At 43.2% G+C, this 15,863-nt stretch overlaps 1 protein-coding gene across 3 annotated transcripts in view; it reads left to right on the forward strand.

The window, feature by feature from the left end:
* Positions 1–15,863, forward strand: part of RGL1 (ral guanine nucleotide dissociation stimulator like 1) — a 127,720-nt gene that overhangs the window by 76,961 nt on the left and 34,896 nt on the right. For all 3 annotated transcript variants that reach the window (XM_029617525.1, XM_029617526.1, XM_029617524.1), the window contains 3 exons: positions 2,032–2,247; positions 7,629–7,732; positions 12,968–13,052. In XM_029617525.1, the coding sequence (XP_029473385.1) occupies positions 2,032–2,247; positions 7,629–7,732; positions 12,968–13,052 (405 nt within the window). The remainder of the gene's footprint in view (positions 1–2,031; positions 2,248–7,628; positions 7,733–12,967; positions 13,053–15,863) is intronic.

Below are 15,863 nucleotides of genomic sequence, written 5' to 3' on the forward strand. Positions count from 1 at the left end.
GGGGGGAGTCTTGTATTATAAATGTTTTAGATTTTTTGGAAGGTAAATATAAACTTGTAGATAAAGGTGAAGTGATTGGATTTTGAAAAGGCATTTGGCAAAGTCAAGGAATAGCAGACAGTGTTCTCTTGTGGACTGGTAACTGTTAAAGGGCCGGAAACAGAGGGTAGGACTAAATGATCAGTTTTCCAAATGGAGAAAGGTCATTAGTGGAGTACCACAGGGATCGGTACTGGGACCTGTGCTATTTAACATAAGTCATAAATGATCTGGATAAGGAAACCAGGAGGGAAGTGATCAGACGACACATACCTATTCACATTTGTTAAAACAGCAGCAGATTGCGGGCAACTGCAGAGGAACCTTGTGAGACTGAGTGGCAGATGAAATTTAATGTGGAAAAGTGCACATAAGAAAAAATGTTCCCACCTGCAAATACACAATGCTGGGTTCTGTACTGCGAGCCACTGTTCAGGAAAAGGACCTTGTTGTCCTTGCAGACAATACGTTGAAATCCGCGGCTCAGTGCATGGGGGCAGTCAAGAAAGCAAACAGAATGTTAGGAATGATCTGAAAAGGAGTGGAGGCTAAAATGGAAAATATCATATTGCCTCTGTATGGAGCCAGGATGCCACTGCACCTTGAGTACTGTGTGTGCAGGTCTAGTCACCCCCTCTAAAGAAGGTCATAGTGGAACTAGCAAAGGTTCAGAGGAGGGTGACAAAAATGATTAAAGAGGGTGGAACCAGAGGATGTGGTTAGTGCAGTTAGTGTAGCTGGGTTTAAAAAAAGTTTGGATAAGTTCCATTGTGTGCTATTAATCAAGTTGACCTGGGAATGAAAGTAACAACCAGTAGATTCAAGCAAATCATAGAAAGTGCTTTTTCACTCAGCACCCAAGCAAGCTGTGGAATCTGTTGCCAGAGGATGTGATCAAGGCGATTAGTATAGCGGGGTTATTAGCGAAGCAGGCTAAAGAAAGCTATTGCTATCCCGGGAATGAGCAACAGGAAATAGATCTCCTTTATGGGATCTGCCAGGTACTTGTGACCTGGATTGGCCACTGTCAGACCCAGCATGGCAATTCTTATGCTCTTATGTAGTCAGCTATGTTTGAATGTAACCGTACGGTTAAAAGTTATCCAGGTACGTGTACCCAGATTTTGATTATTTTCAAAATATAACTGGTTAAGTGACAGGAAAAAGTAGTCTCTGTGGGCCTGTAGGCCTGACCTCCACCCCCTATCTTGCCAAAGGATTAAAACTGCTGCCAGGCATTGCTTCTGACCCTCCCCCACAGCCTCCCAAAAGATGCAAAACAATTACGAGCCCCACTTCACTGCAAAACCAATGTGCGCCTGCCAACCCCAGGGTGCCAGGAGCCCCGTACAATTGGAGCCCTCCTGGCAGCATCCAGTTTTTCGTTGATAGCAGCGCTGGTGGCAGATCTGACAGCTTAGTGACAGGAATGCTGGACGCCGCTGGGAGGTTTTGCTTTAGTGTTGTGGGAGGAGAGACAGGCCTGAGGAGGGGGAGGGTCCTATAGCCTTGAATGTTTACATCTTCTGGGAGGCTGGGGTGGGCTGCAATGCTAACCAGGTGGGGAGGCAGTGGGGATTGGACCTCCAGACCTGTAAGAACTTTTTAAGTTTTGCTTTACAGCACTAAACCGACAATGTGATGGAATAAAGCCAGTTAAGGCTAAAATTACCTGCATAACTTTGGACCTGCTCTGAGGACAGATAGATTTACTTGGCCAAGCTTAGAGGGATAGCGCTTATATTCCTATTAGCTCCAGAATGCCTCTTTATTTTCAGTCTGGATAAGTTTTAAGCAGGTAATGACTTATCCAGCTAAAACGTATCTAGACAGCAGGGAGACATATTTAAGCCCTCTGGTTTTTCCGGTCAGGTCCCAAACTTAGCCAGACAAAACCATTCTGAATATTGACCTCATTCTGTCCGTGCATTTGTTTCTGCACTTGAGCTGGAAAAGTAATCAATGACGTACGATGTGTATCGTTTTCTACAGGAGCTCTTTAAGAAAGTGGTGCCGCACCATTGCCTGGGCTGCATTTGGTCCCGTCGTGATAAGAAAGGGAACAAACACTTGGCCCCCACCATCAGAGCCACCATCACACAGTTCAATGCACTCACCAACTGTGTCGTGAGCACCATCCTGAGAGACAAGGACCTGAAAGCGCAGCAGAGGGCCAAGGTCATCGAGAAGTGGATCAATGTCTCCCACGTAATATCCTCAGTTTTGTATTCATCCAGTCGAGGGACTGCTTGCAAGCTGGTTCATGTGTGCTTATAACTATGTGTACATAGCTAAAATTATCTATCTCAAAAATGGTTTGTTTTAAAGGCGTAAAGGTAACTTTGCTGAACTTTATATCTGGTTACACTATTGGATTGGTAGTGGGGTTGGGGGTCTGTGTGTAAACCTTCTCTCCGTACACTTCCTGTCGTCCCCCCCCCCCCCCCACCCTCACACAGACACTGTCTGTCTCTCTCTCTTTCTCTCTCTCTCTCTCACGCACACACACACGCCCTCCTTTCTCTCCCAAAACTCCAACTCCAGCATTCTCCTCCTTCACCCCCTCCTATCTCAGAGATTGGAGCTCCCTGCTGATTCGCTAGGGGTGTACAAGAGTAAAAACTTTGTTTTGGTTTTTTTTGGTGGGGGGCTCCCATGAATTTTATTTGTTTAATGTTTATTCCATTTCTTTAGTTTCTGAAAAAAAGAACAAAATTAAAAACCCAAACCCCCAAAAATGGGAAAAAAAAAAAAAAGAAAAGGGGCCGCCTGAGGCCTCCTATGCTCACCACCCATTCCTCCCACCTGGAAAAATGCTGGGGCCAGGATCCTTTCCGGCCCCCCTCCCCCCCTGCTTACCTGGTCCAGGGAGGATCTGCAGACGAGCTCTAGGCCCAGGCCCTGACGAGTTCTAGGCCTCCGAGGTTCTCTTCTGACATCTTCATTCTTCTTTCTTCGCTCTTAAATTGATGGCGTCCGCTTGGGATGTGCCAGAGTAAATTAATTCCAGCACATCCTCCCCAGTGGAGGGTGCCATAGAACTCCAGAGAGAGGAAGGAAATTTGGTTCTCTCCGCAGGTTTAGTTTAGTTTTAGTTTATTAGTTTTTTATATACCGTAGAATCAGTAAAACCTTCACTACGGTTTACAATACAATAAAAGTAAGGAAACTACAATAACTCATTAATAAAATCAAAATACTAGCAAATATATAGCTATAAGATAATAAATAATTAAGAACTAGTACAATACTAAAATCATAAAAGCTTAAAAAAAACAGCTACAATATAAATTTCAAACATTAAAAGAAAGGTAAGCAGTAAAGTTTAAAGTTTCTTAATTTAAAAATAAGAGTCATTTTAGTTAGTGTCTGCATATGCACAGCCGAAGAGCCATGTCTTAAGCTCGGTCTTAAATTTCTTAGTGTCTGCTTATAGTCTTATCTGGGCTGGTAATGTATTCCAGAATTTAGGGCTGGCTATTGAAACTGCTCGATCCTTACCTGACTAAGGTGTGCTGACTTTAATGATGGAATTATTAGTAGGCCTTATTTGCCGACCTAAAGTTTCTTTGAGGAATATGTAAGCAGATGGCCGTGTTTAGCCATTCAGTTTGTTAACCGTAAATAATGTTATGTAAAATGCGGGCAGTTTTATATTGGGTGCGATATTTAATTAGTAACCAATGCAAAGAGATTAAAACTGGTGTGATGTTGTCGCATTTTTTACTCCCAGTTAAAACTCTAGCGGCAGCGTTCTGTAAAACTTGAAGGGGACAGGTAGTGGATTGAGGGAGTCCTAGAAACAATGAATTACAATAGTCAATATTAGAAAAGATCAAAGATTGAAGTACCGTCCTAAAATCATTTTTTTCGAGTAATGGTTTTGACTTTCGCAACGTCAGAAGTTTATATTAGCCGTCTCTCAATTTGGAGGATATATATTTTTTAAAACTAAGTTCTGAATCTATAATTACTCCAAGGTCTTTCGCAAAGATGGTCGGTTTTATCTTAGTGTTATTCTCAAGTATTAATGGGGGAATATCGTCGTTTCTACATTTCCTCTCTAAAAGTATAATTTCAATTTTGTCCATGTTTATTAATAATTTCATATTTGAAAGAAGTTGTTTTATTGCTTTTAAATATACAACAATGTGTTTTTTCCATGGTATCTTCGATGGGGACAAGAAATTGGATATCATCGGTGTAGTTGTAAAAATTTAGACCTAGTCCTGTGAGCAAGGGACAGACTGGTAATAAGTATATATTAAAAGGGGTGGCTGAAAGGGCTGACCCCTATGGAACCCCGGTGTCAAGCGGCACTTCCTCGGACACTGAGTTTTTGATTTTTACTTGAAAAGAGCATTTGCTGAGAAAAGAAGAAAACCATTTAAGCACAGTATCTGTAATTCCTATTTCTATCAGACGGTTGCCTAGTATTGTGTGGTCTACTGTATCAAAGGCCGCGGATAAATCTAAAAGCGCTAAGAAGTAACTTTGTCCAGTGTCATAGCCTCTTAGGATGGTGTCTATTAATGGGATTAATAATGTTTCTGTATTAAAATTTTTTCTAAAACCAAACTGATTGGGAAAAAGAATGTTGTTTGATTCAAGATAGTTTGCGAGTTGTTTTTGTATTACTTTTTCTATAAGTTTTGCAATAAACGGTAAGTTGGAAATGGGCCGATAGTTATTTAATTGCGTAAAATCAAGATTTGGCTTTTTTAAAATTGGCTTTATTATCGCACCTTTAAGCACATCAAGAAGTTTACCTTCTGTTAGGGATAGATTAATTATTGAGGCGATGGGCCGGGCAATTGTCTTTAGTGCGAAAACTGGAATGGCATCAATAGGGTGACCTGCCGGGTTTAGATTTTTAATCAGGGATTCTATCTCTATTGCTGAGGTAATATCAAAAGTGCTCCAATTGATCCCTTCCTTTGGTTTCATTTTAATTTCTTGGTTAGATTTCAATAAGATATTTGAGATTAAGGAATCTATTTTATTTTTAAAGAAGGAAGCTATTTCATTGCATTTGTCTTCTGAATCAGCCCCTTTGTATCTGGCTAGCATTATCTTTATTGAAATCACATTCCATTCCCATGATCAAGATGATGGCTCGCAAGTGTTTACTTTTCAAGTAAACCACTAATGCAAAAAAAATTTATTTTTTTTTTGCTTCTTTAATTCACAGTTACTTAGGCCTGGATTTATCAAAATGCACTAAATATCACAATGGATAATAGGCAGTTTATGCTAATAAGTGCCAGAATTGTTGTATTTCCTACATACAACCAGCCAGCCTAGCAATGTTTTCTCAACCTAGCTTGATGGACTCTGTACCTGGGTAACATCAAGCTAGGTTGAGAGAACATTGCACAAATCTCATCTTTGGGTGAGTTTCCTCACTTCAAAGGTCATCAAATCTTCACAAGAGAGCACTGTTCTGTTCGTACGTCTCACTTTGAATGTCAAAGTGGCCTCTAACCCCTACACTAATAACTAAACCTCACCTCGAGTTACTAGGTGGGCCTCCTATAGAGATAGGTATTTATATCTAGTATGAGAGCATTTTAAAACTACCATATGGCTTCACAAAACTGTGAGCCCAGCCCACAAATCCTCCCCTTTTTCTCATTTGCATTGCACCATGCGTTATGGTGCTTTCGCATGCATTAAGGTGTTTTCGCATGCATTAAAGGCGTTTTTGCTTGCGAAAACGCCTTAACACATGCGAAAACGTCATATCGCTCTTTGATAAATGCCCCTCTTAATTTGCTAATCTTTAACATTTCGCAGATGCATTCAAAGTGGTGCAGCAGAAAAGATGAACCATATTTTAGGATAATGCATGAGGGAAAGAGCAGCCTTTCCAAATCAGTCTGTGGCAAAATATCACAACAGAAGCCTCCTCCGGAACACTTCAGAACACCTCAAACGGATGTGCCGCAGCAGCAATATTTTGGAGAAGAACCGTGAAATGTTTACAACAAAACTTTAACTTAAAAACCGAACTCTCCTGTTTTTCAGAATGGGACGGTCATCTGTTTGACGACACCATAGTTTTGTTTTCCTTCACTGGTTTTCGTGCGTAATGTTGTCATCAACATGGGTCATTTTGTTCCTTTTTCAGATGAACGGTGTAAATAGAGGGATGATGAAACGGGACAGGGATGGGAGGGGAAAAGAAGCAGAAGGATGGAGGCGGGAGAGAGATTATGGGATGGAGACAGGAATAGGGAAGACGTGGGAGATGTGGAGGAAAAGAGGACAGGCAGGAAGATAGAAATGGGAATGGAGAAGGAAGGATGAGGAAAGAGTGGGAGGGAGGGATTAGGAAAGAGATTAGACAAGGAAAAAAGCTGACAGTGGAAGAGAGAATAAGAAAGGAGTCAGGCTAGTATGGAGTATAGAGAAGCTGAGTTGAGCAAGGGAGGGATCAGAGTGGTGGACAGCAAGCTAGGTGGGAAGAGAGAGGGGGGGGGAGGCAATCTAGGGCCCCTGCCTCCCCTCTCTATATATAAACATGAAAAGTTCTGCCTTTCGTTACCACACCATGTCTCGTTCCTGCCTAAAGATAGCACCAACGCCTGAAGTGCAACATGCAGACATTGAAAAATGTCTCTTGGTGTCGGAAAGGATTGTGCTTTAGAATGATAATGAGGGAAAAACTAATAGGGCCGTCTGAGAGCACCTGTCACTCCAAATCCTCTATCTCACCTGCATGGGACAAGACAGAAGGCTAAATGCTGATGTTGGTCCCTCCTCATATGATCTCTTTACCCTTAAAAGGAAAATAAGACGGGGGAACTTAGGGAGAACGTTAGAAGAGGCCGAACCTTTTAGAAACAACATATTTTAAAACACCACCTGCTGATCTATTGAAATCAGTTCTGTTAGAGGAAGCCTGTGCCCCTGGCAGAGCCATACATCTGGCATTATGAGGTGGTTTCTGATGGCTAACAGAGAGCGCTGATAATGCTACCAAATATTTCACTGCCACTGAGGCAGTGGAATACAACTGCTCAGGAAATGTTATCATGGCAAGTCCTAGGCCTGTAAATTAGCAGTGTCAAATCCGAACAGCGCGCAGAAGTGCTGAATAATGACTTCCACATCGGTGCCCAGTCTTGCTGACTCCAGGAAACGGGGGAAGGAAGTAAGATGTTAAGGACTTGGACTTGGGGAATTTCATGAGTGAAACAGTTTGAGGCAAAGATACTGAGGAGACCCCACCCCCCCTTCAGCTGTCACACGGGGATCCTAAATCTAAATACGCAAAATCCGAAATGCACTTTCTCAGGCCCCAGCCTGAAAATACACCTCCACTCTCGGAGAGCTGACAGCCAGAAAGCCACATCATAAAATAAAAGATGAATATGAGAGAACCTCCCCCCAAGATGCAAGCATTAGAGCACAGCAGGACTTGGTAATTGGAAAAGGGCACCTTTTGTTGGACTCTCTATTTTCCCAGCTGCCTGTCGAGGGATAAGAATTCACAACAGCTGTGATCCTGTTGCAACAGGAAACCAGATTCTCCATACATCTACATTTCCAACTTTTCTTCTTCTGTTTAATCTCTCCTGGTTCAGGAATGCAGGATATTGAAGAATTTCTCCTCTCTGAGGGCTATCGTCTCGGCGCTGCAGTCAAACTCCATCTATCGCTTAAAGAGGTCGTGGGCTGCTGTTGCCAAGTAAGTCCGAGAAAACGGGGGAAGGATATGGTTTCTCGTGCTGTTTTGGGGGCGGACAAAGAAATTAACGTCAGCTTCGTAGTTCGTTGCTGTCGCTTATGGTCCCTACTGAGCAAGCCAGGGAGCAGGAAAGTTACCCAGATAATTGGAACTGGATATTCAGTGGTGTTTATCTTCCGCTGAATATACTCGCCTGAAATTACCCATGAAAAGTTATCTGGGTAACTTTTGCAGTTTGCCGACTTACTCAATACTGCCTTTTTCGTGGGATCCCCACCCCTGATGCCGGTCTCAAAGGTACCGCAGGGACGGGGCCTGATAGCCCTCCACAGGATCTCGCTGTCTTTCTGGCCAAAAGAGAAAAGTCAAATGTGTGGTGCCCCCGATCCTCTCCTCTCCCCCTCCAGCCCTCTGATGTTAAGGTGAAAGCTTCTGTCCCAGGCCCCCACTCCCAATCCTGTACCCCCACCACACAGATATTTAAATGAAAGCAGGTGGCTCCTGGCCCCCTCCCAAAAACCCCTGAGTCAGGAGGCAGTAGAATCTTACCACGCTCCCGACGTCCAGTGTTGTTCTGACAGAGTCATGCAGGACACCGGAAGCGGGGTGACTCTATTACCTTCTGGTTTGGGCTTGGGGAGGGGGTGTGTTGGGAGAGTGGGGGTAAGGGGGGTTGGGGTAGAAGGGAGCCCAGATTCACTTCTGTTTTTATTTAAGAAGAAACTTTCTGCAGTTTGTTTTAAATGTACTATTTGTTAACTTCATGGAGTTCTTCCTAGTTCTTGTATTATCCGAAAGAGTAAATAACATAGTATTGTTGACAAAAAAAAGACCAAATGGTCCATCCAGTTTGCCCAGCAAGCTTCCCATGGTAGCAACTGCAGGTTACCTCCAAGTGTCCACCAAGAGCAGTAACTGCCGTTCCATGCAGGTTACCCTCCCATGCCTTATGTTTAGAATAGTAATACTTACAAGGAAAAGAAAGCATATGTCAAACCCATAACAAAATTACTGCAACATTTTTGCATGGTGAGCAGGCTTCCTGATAATTTAGACAATGCTGCTTGAACATTCTTTGCTTTTGAACTTGGCTGTAGAAGCTTTATCCTCAATATCAGCATAGCAGTACCGGGCTCAGCGTTTTCACCACTCTGCCATCAAAGTGGAGAGTGATGTTGCAGTTGTGTCAAAATTATCACGGCTAATTGGTTAAGGGTAGTAATCCTCCAAGCTTTCTGGTTAAGGGTACTAACTGCTGCTTAAGGCAGATTACCACCATGTACCTTGTTCTTCATTATTATCCTCAAGCCTTTAGGGATCCATAGTGTTTATCCCATGCCCTTTTGAATTTATTTACTATTTTTATCCTTACCACCTCTTCTGGAAGGGCATTCCAGGCATCCACCACCCTCTCTATGAAAAAATATTTCTTTATGTTGGTTCTGAGTCTTCCTCCCTGGATTTTCATTTCGTGATTGTTTCACATTTACCCTTTCAAGACATTTCATGATTTTGTAGACCTCTATCATATCCCTCTTCAGCCGTCTCTTCTCCAAGCTGAAGAGCCCTAACCTCTTTAACCTTTCCTCATCGTGGAGCCGTTCCATGTCCTTTATTATTTTGGTCGCCCTTCTCTGTACCTTCTCTAGTGTAGCTATATCTTTTTTGAGATGCGGCAACCAAAATTGCACACAGTATTCTATGGAGTGATACGGAGGTATTATGATATCCTTTGTTTTATTTGCCATTCCCTTTCTAATAATTTCTAACTTTCTGTTTGCTTTTTTAATTGCCACAGCACACTGAGCCAACGATTTCAATATAATATCAACTATGATGCCCAGATCTTTTTCCTGGGTGGTAATTCCTAATATTTATTTATTTAACATTTTTCTATACCGACCTTCATGGTTAAATACCATATCAGGACGGTTTACATCGAACAGGGATAAAAATAATTAGGTAAAGGAAGAGACAAAGTTACATTAAACGAGGACCGTGAACTTGGAAGCTTAGGTAGCTGGAAGAAAAGAGATAAAGTTAAGTAAAGAAAAGAGAAATAACAAATTCCGGACTAGAGATAGTTCAGAATAGAATTAGTCCACATGTTAGAGTTGGTATCCATGCTGTCCAGGAATCAGATGAGGGGAGGTATAATTGTTCGTATAATTGTTCGTGAGTAGATAAAGTCTAATGTGTATCCCAGGGTTCTGGGAAGGCTAGGCGGAACAACCACGTTTTGAGTTTTTTTTTAAAAGTTAGCAGGCAAGGTTCCAACCTGAGTTCAGCAGGGAGGTTGTTCCAGATAGCTGGGGCTGCTGTTGAAAATGCTCGGTCCCTGGATGCAATGAGTCGCGTGGCTTTGGTTGGAGGGGCTTGTAGTGTTCCTTTGGATATTTCTCTCATTGGCCTATTAGAAGTATGGAGTTTTAATGGAATTTCAAGGTCGAGATAAAGGAGATCGTAGATGGATTTATGTATTAATGATAAAGATTTGTGAAGGACTCTGTGGTTGATTGGTAACCAGTGTAGATTTCGGAGGATGGGTGTAATATGATCACTCCGCTTGGTGCTTGTTAGGATTCTGGCAGCAGCATTTTGTATCATCTGAAGTGGCTTAATGGTTGAGCTGGGTAGACCTGTGAGGAGAGCGCTGCAGTAGTCTATTTTGGCAAATATCAAGGATTGAAGAACTGTCCTAAAGTCGTGGAAATATAAGAGAGGTTTGAGTCTTTTTAATACCTGTAGTCTGAAGAAGCAGTCTTTGGTGATAGTGTTAATCATACTCTTTAGGTTAAGACGGTTATCGAGTATTACCCCCAGGTCTCTAACCTGAGTATGAGTGAGGGCATGGTTATGATGGGTCTGTGATTGGATGTTGTCTTGGTTGGCGGAAATGAGAAGGAGTTCAGTCTTGTTAGCATTGAGGACCAAATTTAAACTGTTGAGGAGACTAGTGATAGATTGTAGACAGTTATGGAGCTTAACATCATGTAACTATAGCATGGGTTATTTTTTCGCTATATGCAACACCTTGCACTAATCCACATTATATTTCATCTGCCATTCAGATGTCAAATCTTCCCTGATATTCTAGAAGTCTCCAATGATCAACTGACCTCATTCTAAAGCCCCAAAATGGATAGTTGAACTTGTTCCAGAGCACAGGGATGCAGGGCTCTTCTTCAGGAGCCCCACAATGGATAGTTGACCTTGTTCTAGAGCCAGGGATGCAGGGCTATTCTTCAGGAGCCCCACAATGGATAGTTGACCTTGTTCTAGAGCCAGGGATGTAGGGCTCTTCTTCAGGAGCCCCACAATGGATAGTTGACCTTGTTCTAGAGCATGGAATGAACAGCTCTTCTTCCAGAGATTGGAGAAGACTTACAGATTTTGCTTTCCATTTGAAGTGGGCAATTGAAATCTTAGAAATGTAAATTGTTCTCAGTTCTGTTTATTGACATTTTATAATGTCCCATATAATCTACCTTAAATTAAACAGATATGAATGAAACTATAGACACTTCTAAAGCATCATGACAGGCTACAGTCTAACATCAGTATGCAGCACAGATGTATTTCTGAAGGGAACAAACCAAGATGAAGAATGTTGTTGTATATCACAATACCAAGCATGCAGGTGTTATGTTTGGCTCTATCTCTGTGTATAGATTTTTAACTGATGCTGTGGGTTTAGAAGATATCTTGACAATGAGAAGACTCCCTTACTGGTGAGCATTCCCTTCCATGAGGTTTACTGGAGGTAACAAGTGTAGAGGGCAGGGTGGCCAACTGACTCCAGATTTTCAGGACAGGTTGATCCAGCCTGGAGTTTACCCCATTGCATACAGGGACTTGTAGTTTTGACTGACTAATGCATTCCTTAGGAAAATCAGAACACTAAGTCTCAGCATGTGATGAGGTAAAACCAGGAGTGGATCAACCTGTCCTGAGAATCTTGAGCCAGAGCAGCGAGCACTGCTACAGATTAAAGCTCTCCGGTGGTTGTCGCTTCTGAATTGGACTGTTTAGATCTGGTCTCAGGCATCTTGGCCATCAAAGTCAAGCTTAGGTTGGGGGATGAATCCTTCAGGTCCATTTAAATTCCAGAACGAAGAGTATAGTTATGTGTTTGCAGGAAGGGTTGTTGGAAGCATTTTGCAAATGCCAGAGGGGTGAAAAATGCTGCCCCCTCCATGGGGGAAATTACAGTTGAAACTCTTTCACACACCCACACCTTGCACAAACGTGGCAGTTAGGAAAAACCTGTTCTGGTGACCTTACATCTAGTCGGGTTTTCAGGATAGCCCCTGTGAATATGCAGGAGTTCGTTTTGCAAATAGTGGGTCTCCCATCTAGACAGATTTACCTCATGCATATTCATGGTGGATAGCCTGTAACTTGATTGGCTGTAGGGGATCACAGGACAGGTTTGGGAAGCCCAGGATTAACGAAGCCCAGCACAAGGGACTGTTTAGATCTGGTCTCAGGCATCTGAGATGCCTGAGACCAGACCTCGTACCACAGCAGAGATTACAGAGAAACAAACACCGGGTGGATGAAAGCCCTGGACTGTGAAGCAAAGATGCAGCTTCTATCACTTTCTCATTGTCTGAGCAAGTCACATAATCTCTCTGATTCTGACTTTCCCTTAAGTCAGAATCAGAGAGATTATGTGACTTGCTCAGACAATGAGAAAGTGATAGAAGCTGCATCTTTGCTTCACAGTCCAGGGCTTTCATCCACCCGGTGTTTGTTTCTCTGTAATCTCTGCTGTGGTACGAGGTCTGGGTTACCCACACACACCACATTAGAATAGTTACATGCTACATGGCGTAAATACACTTCATTACTGACCAAATGGTGGGCATAATGCGGTCACATGCAACTCAGCCTTTAGGAATCCCGTGCCCCTTTGAATTCGTTTACTGTTTTCCTCCTCCCCACCTCTTCCGGAAGGGCATTCCAGGCATCCACCACCCTCTCTGTGAAAAAATATATTGGTTTTGAGCCTTCCTCCCTGGATTTTCATTTTGTGACTCCCTAGTTCTACTATTTCCTTTCCAACGGAAAAACGATAAAGCATTTCTGCAGGGACTGAGAAAGGTCTGTAATCTGGGATCCACCGACGCTTGGTTGCTTCTTGCTAAGCTTCAGTATTGTCCGATGTCTGCCCAGTGAGGATCTTATTTACCTCTGTGCCTCCTTTTTGTTTTTGTTTCCTGTGCATTGCAGGGATCGATTTTTAATGTTTGAAGAGCTCTCTGACATCTTCTCAGACCAAAATAACCATCTGACGAGTCGGGAGATTCTGATGAAGGTACGAGGAGCAGCCCGGCAGTGGGAGGAGCGCTGTTAACGGTGGATGCCTCAGGGCACGCAGTTCGTATTTTGGTCCTGATTAGGCTGGTTTAAAACCGACTGGCTGTTGTACATGGGAAGGGCAAGCATGAAAGTCTCTTTTCTGTGAGCAAAATTGCATTGTTCTCGGAGAAGTTAGGGCTTGGATTATTGCTGAGTCTGAAATGCTGACTTAACCCGAGGGAAAGGGTGTGGGAATCCCGTTTCCTTCCCAGCAAGGACTTTTGGGTTGGGCAACATGTGGACTCTTCTGCAGTGAAGTACAAAAAGATTATTTTTCAAGTATCTTCCTTCCCTTGGGTGGCTAGCACACTTGCGGAGTGGGGTAGAGGGCAGCCTGAGTAGAAGTTGAAGTCCTGGGTAATCTTTGGTGAATACTGAATTTAGAGTGCGCACCTGGCTCAAGGTCAGAAGGAGCGAGTGCATCGGTCCCGGATTTTTAATTTATTTTCCAACTTGTCAAACCAGACTTTCATACTGAGGCGCTGTAAAACCCAGGGCTGGTTTGTCTGGTGGACTTTAGCTCCACTCTTGGCGCCAAAATGAGGGGGATGCCACAGGAAGGGGAGCAGGAGGCTGCCGAGAGGGAATACAGGATGCTGCTGCTGCTTCTGCATGGCCCCAGCTTGGTGGTGGGTAGATGAGCAGGGGTGCTGCAGCATGGGCATGGCCCCGGCTGAGCCACAGGGAGGGGAGCTGACCGCTGTGCCATGGCCCTGGTCAGGCTGCAGGGAGAACATGATGCTGTGGGAGTAGGAGAGAGAGGCTGGGAAATCTAAAAGAGAGAAGAAAAAGAGGATGCCATTAAAAAAAAAAAAAAAAAAAGCAAACAAAAAACAATACATTTTCCTGGCTCCTAAAAATTTTGGTTGGCGCTTAGCTGTTTTAAATATTTTCCCTACCCCCACTTTTGACGTGCAGTCTAGTAGTTACCTTGGTATCAGCAGAGCAAATCTCAAATCCTACCTACCCCAATTGAGTGGGATGTGCTGGTTGCCAAGCCAGCCCCAAGCCAAATCAAGAGCGAGTCTTCGAAGAAAAGAGACGACGTTGTCATGGATACCGCTGTTACCCAGCATCGCTTTAAAATAGCCCAGTTGTGTGGGAAAAAGCGTAAGCCCCCAGGTGATGAGCCTGACGATCTGGGTGTGTGTGGGAAACCGTGGGCCCGTAGTGTGCAGGATATGAAAGGACAGAGCATTACTCTGTGTTGATACGTTCTAATTTGTGGTCTGAAGTGGTGCCAGCTCCAGTGAGGTCACAGAATTAAAGCTCAGTCAGATTCTGACAACTGAAACCTTTGACACATCCAGTAATCTGATAGAAGTCAGAACTGATTAACCCCTGCTTGTCTTTCTTGGCATTTTGAAAGTCTTATGCTTCTGCCACAGTGCCACAAGCTTCATAATGAATGAGTCTGTCTTCTTGTTTAAAACGGAGATGAAACTGGTAGTAACCAGGCCTGCGTCCTTGTACACTGACTTACAAAACGCAACTGAATGGACTCCAAAGTCCCCTCAATTTAAAAATGCGATTACATATGCAGTACTTGACACGTAGGGACATGGCTTATGACAACTGAGAAATTCATTGTAGTTCCAAACCATGACTGAAGTTATACATGACTTACAAAATGCAACTCGTCTAATTAATTAGGAAAAAATAAATTGAGAGGCCCATTTTTATTGGTCTAACCTAATACTCCTGAAACCAGCCTTCCCACACTGACCTGCTGAAAGGAATTTGACTCTTAAAACTGGCCACAAACATTCAGTTAGGCTACATCAGCTACAACTTTTCTAGCTTTTATCTTGACTTTTTAAAACTATAACCTTTTGGGATTGCACTGGTTGAGTTTCTGGCTTTAACTGTGACTCTGCTCTGGAGCTGTCAGGTGACTCAGTTCAAAAGGGAAAACCTGGACCAGTCCTGGCTTTTGAACTTTCATCCAGTTGCACTATGATATCTGCAGACCCTGTTTCTACCATTTGAAATCGGTGCCACCAGGTACCAGAATGTATCTTGAAGGAGTTGTCAGAAATCCAGGAATGGCCTAAACTCTCTTTACTTGAACTGGTACACTTGGCAGTTGGACTGCTCAATGGTAAATTTTTTTTCTGTGTTATTAAGTATACGAAAACAGAGACTGCAGAGCAGAATAACGAAAGCAAATGAAACTAGCGCAGAGATCATAATACATATATGGTGCTTTGCTCCTGTGTGTAAAGCGTCTGTTTTCATGATTTGTATACAGTCGCCACCTCATCCAGAGCAGGGAGATGCCCAGCCCAGGACTCCACTGTCCAAGGGTAATGGTGCACTTCCACCCCCCAGCAGAACACTGTGCAGCGATGCCTCTGCCAGTCAGTGGGTACTAAAGACTAGAGATGTGAATCGGAACTGAAATCCGAACCGATTCTGGTTCCGATTCACATCTCTACTAAAGACTGTGCTCTGCTCACCCCCGCCCATCCAGATTGTTTTCTCCTTAAACATTTAAGTTTCCCTGTGCATGACCTTTCCTTTGATTTACAACATTTGTCATTCCTGGTTTCGGTTTGATTTTTCTTTAGTTCGATGTTTTTCTTAGTTCTCCTTTGAAGGGGGAACTAAGTTTCCGTTCATTATCTGAGCCCAACTCTAGGTGGCATCAGGAGTTCATTGAGCTAAAGTAGATGAGACCTAGGCAGCCCTAGGTTTGTGCCTGTAGTATGAGTGAGCACTCTAAGATGAAGTAAGCACTAGTGCCATATTGCTACCCAGAGCTGCT

This window comes from Rhinatrema bivittatum, chromosome 10, assembly GCF_901001135.1.
Source record: "Rhinatrema bivittatum chromosome 10, aRhiBiv1.1, whole genome shotgun sequence".
In the NCBI taxonomy this organism is placed as follows: Eukaryota; Metazoa; Chordata; class Amphibia; order Gymnophiona; family Rhinatrematidae; genus Rhinatrema; species Rhinatrema bivittatum.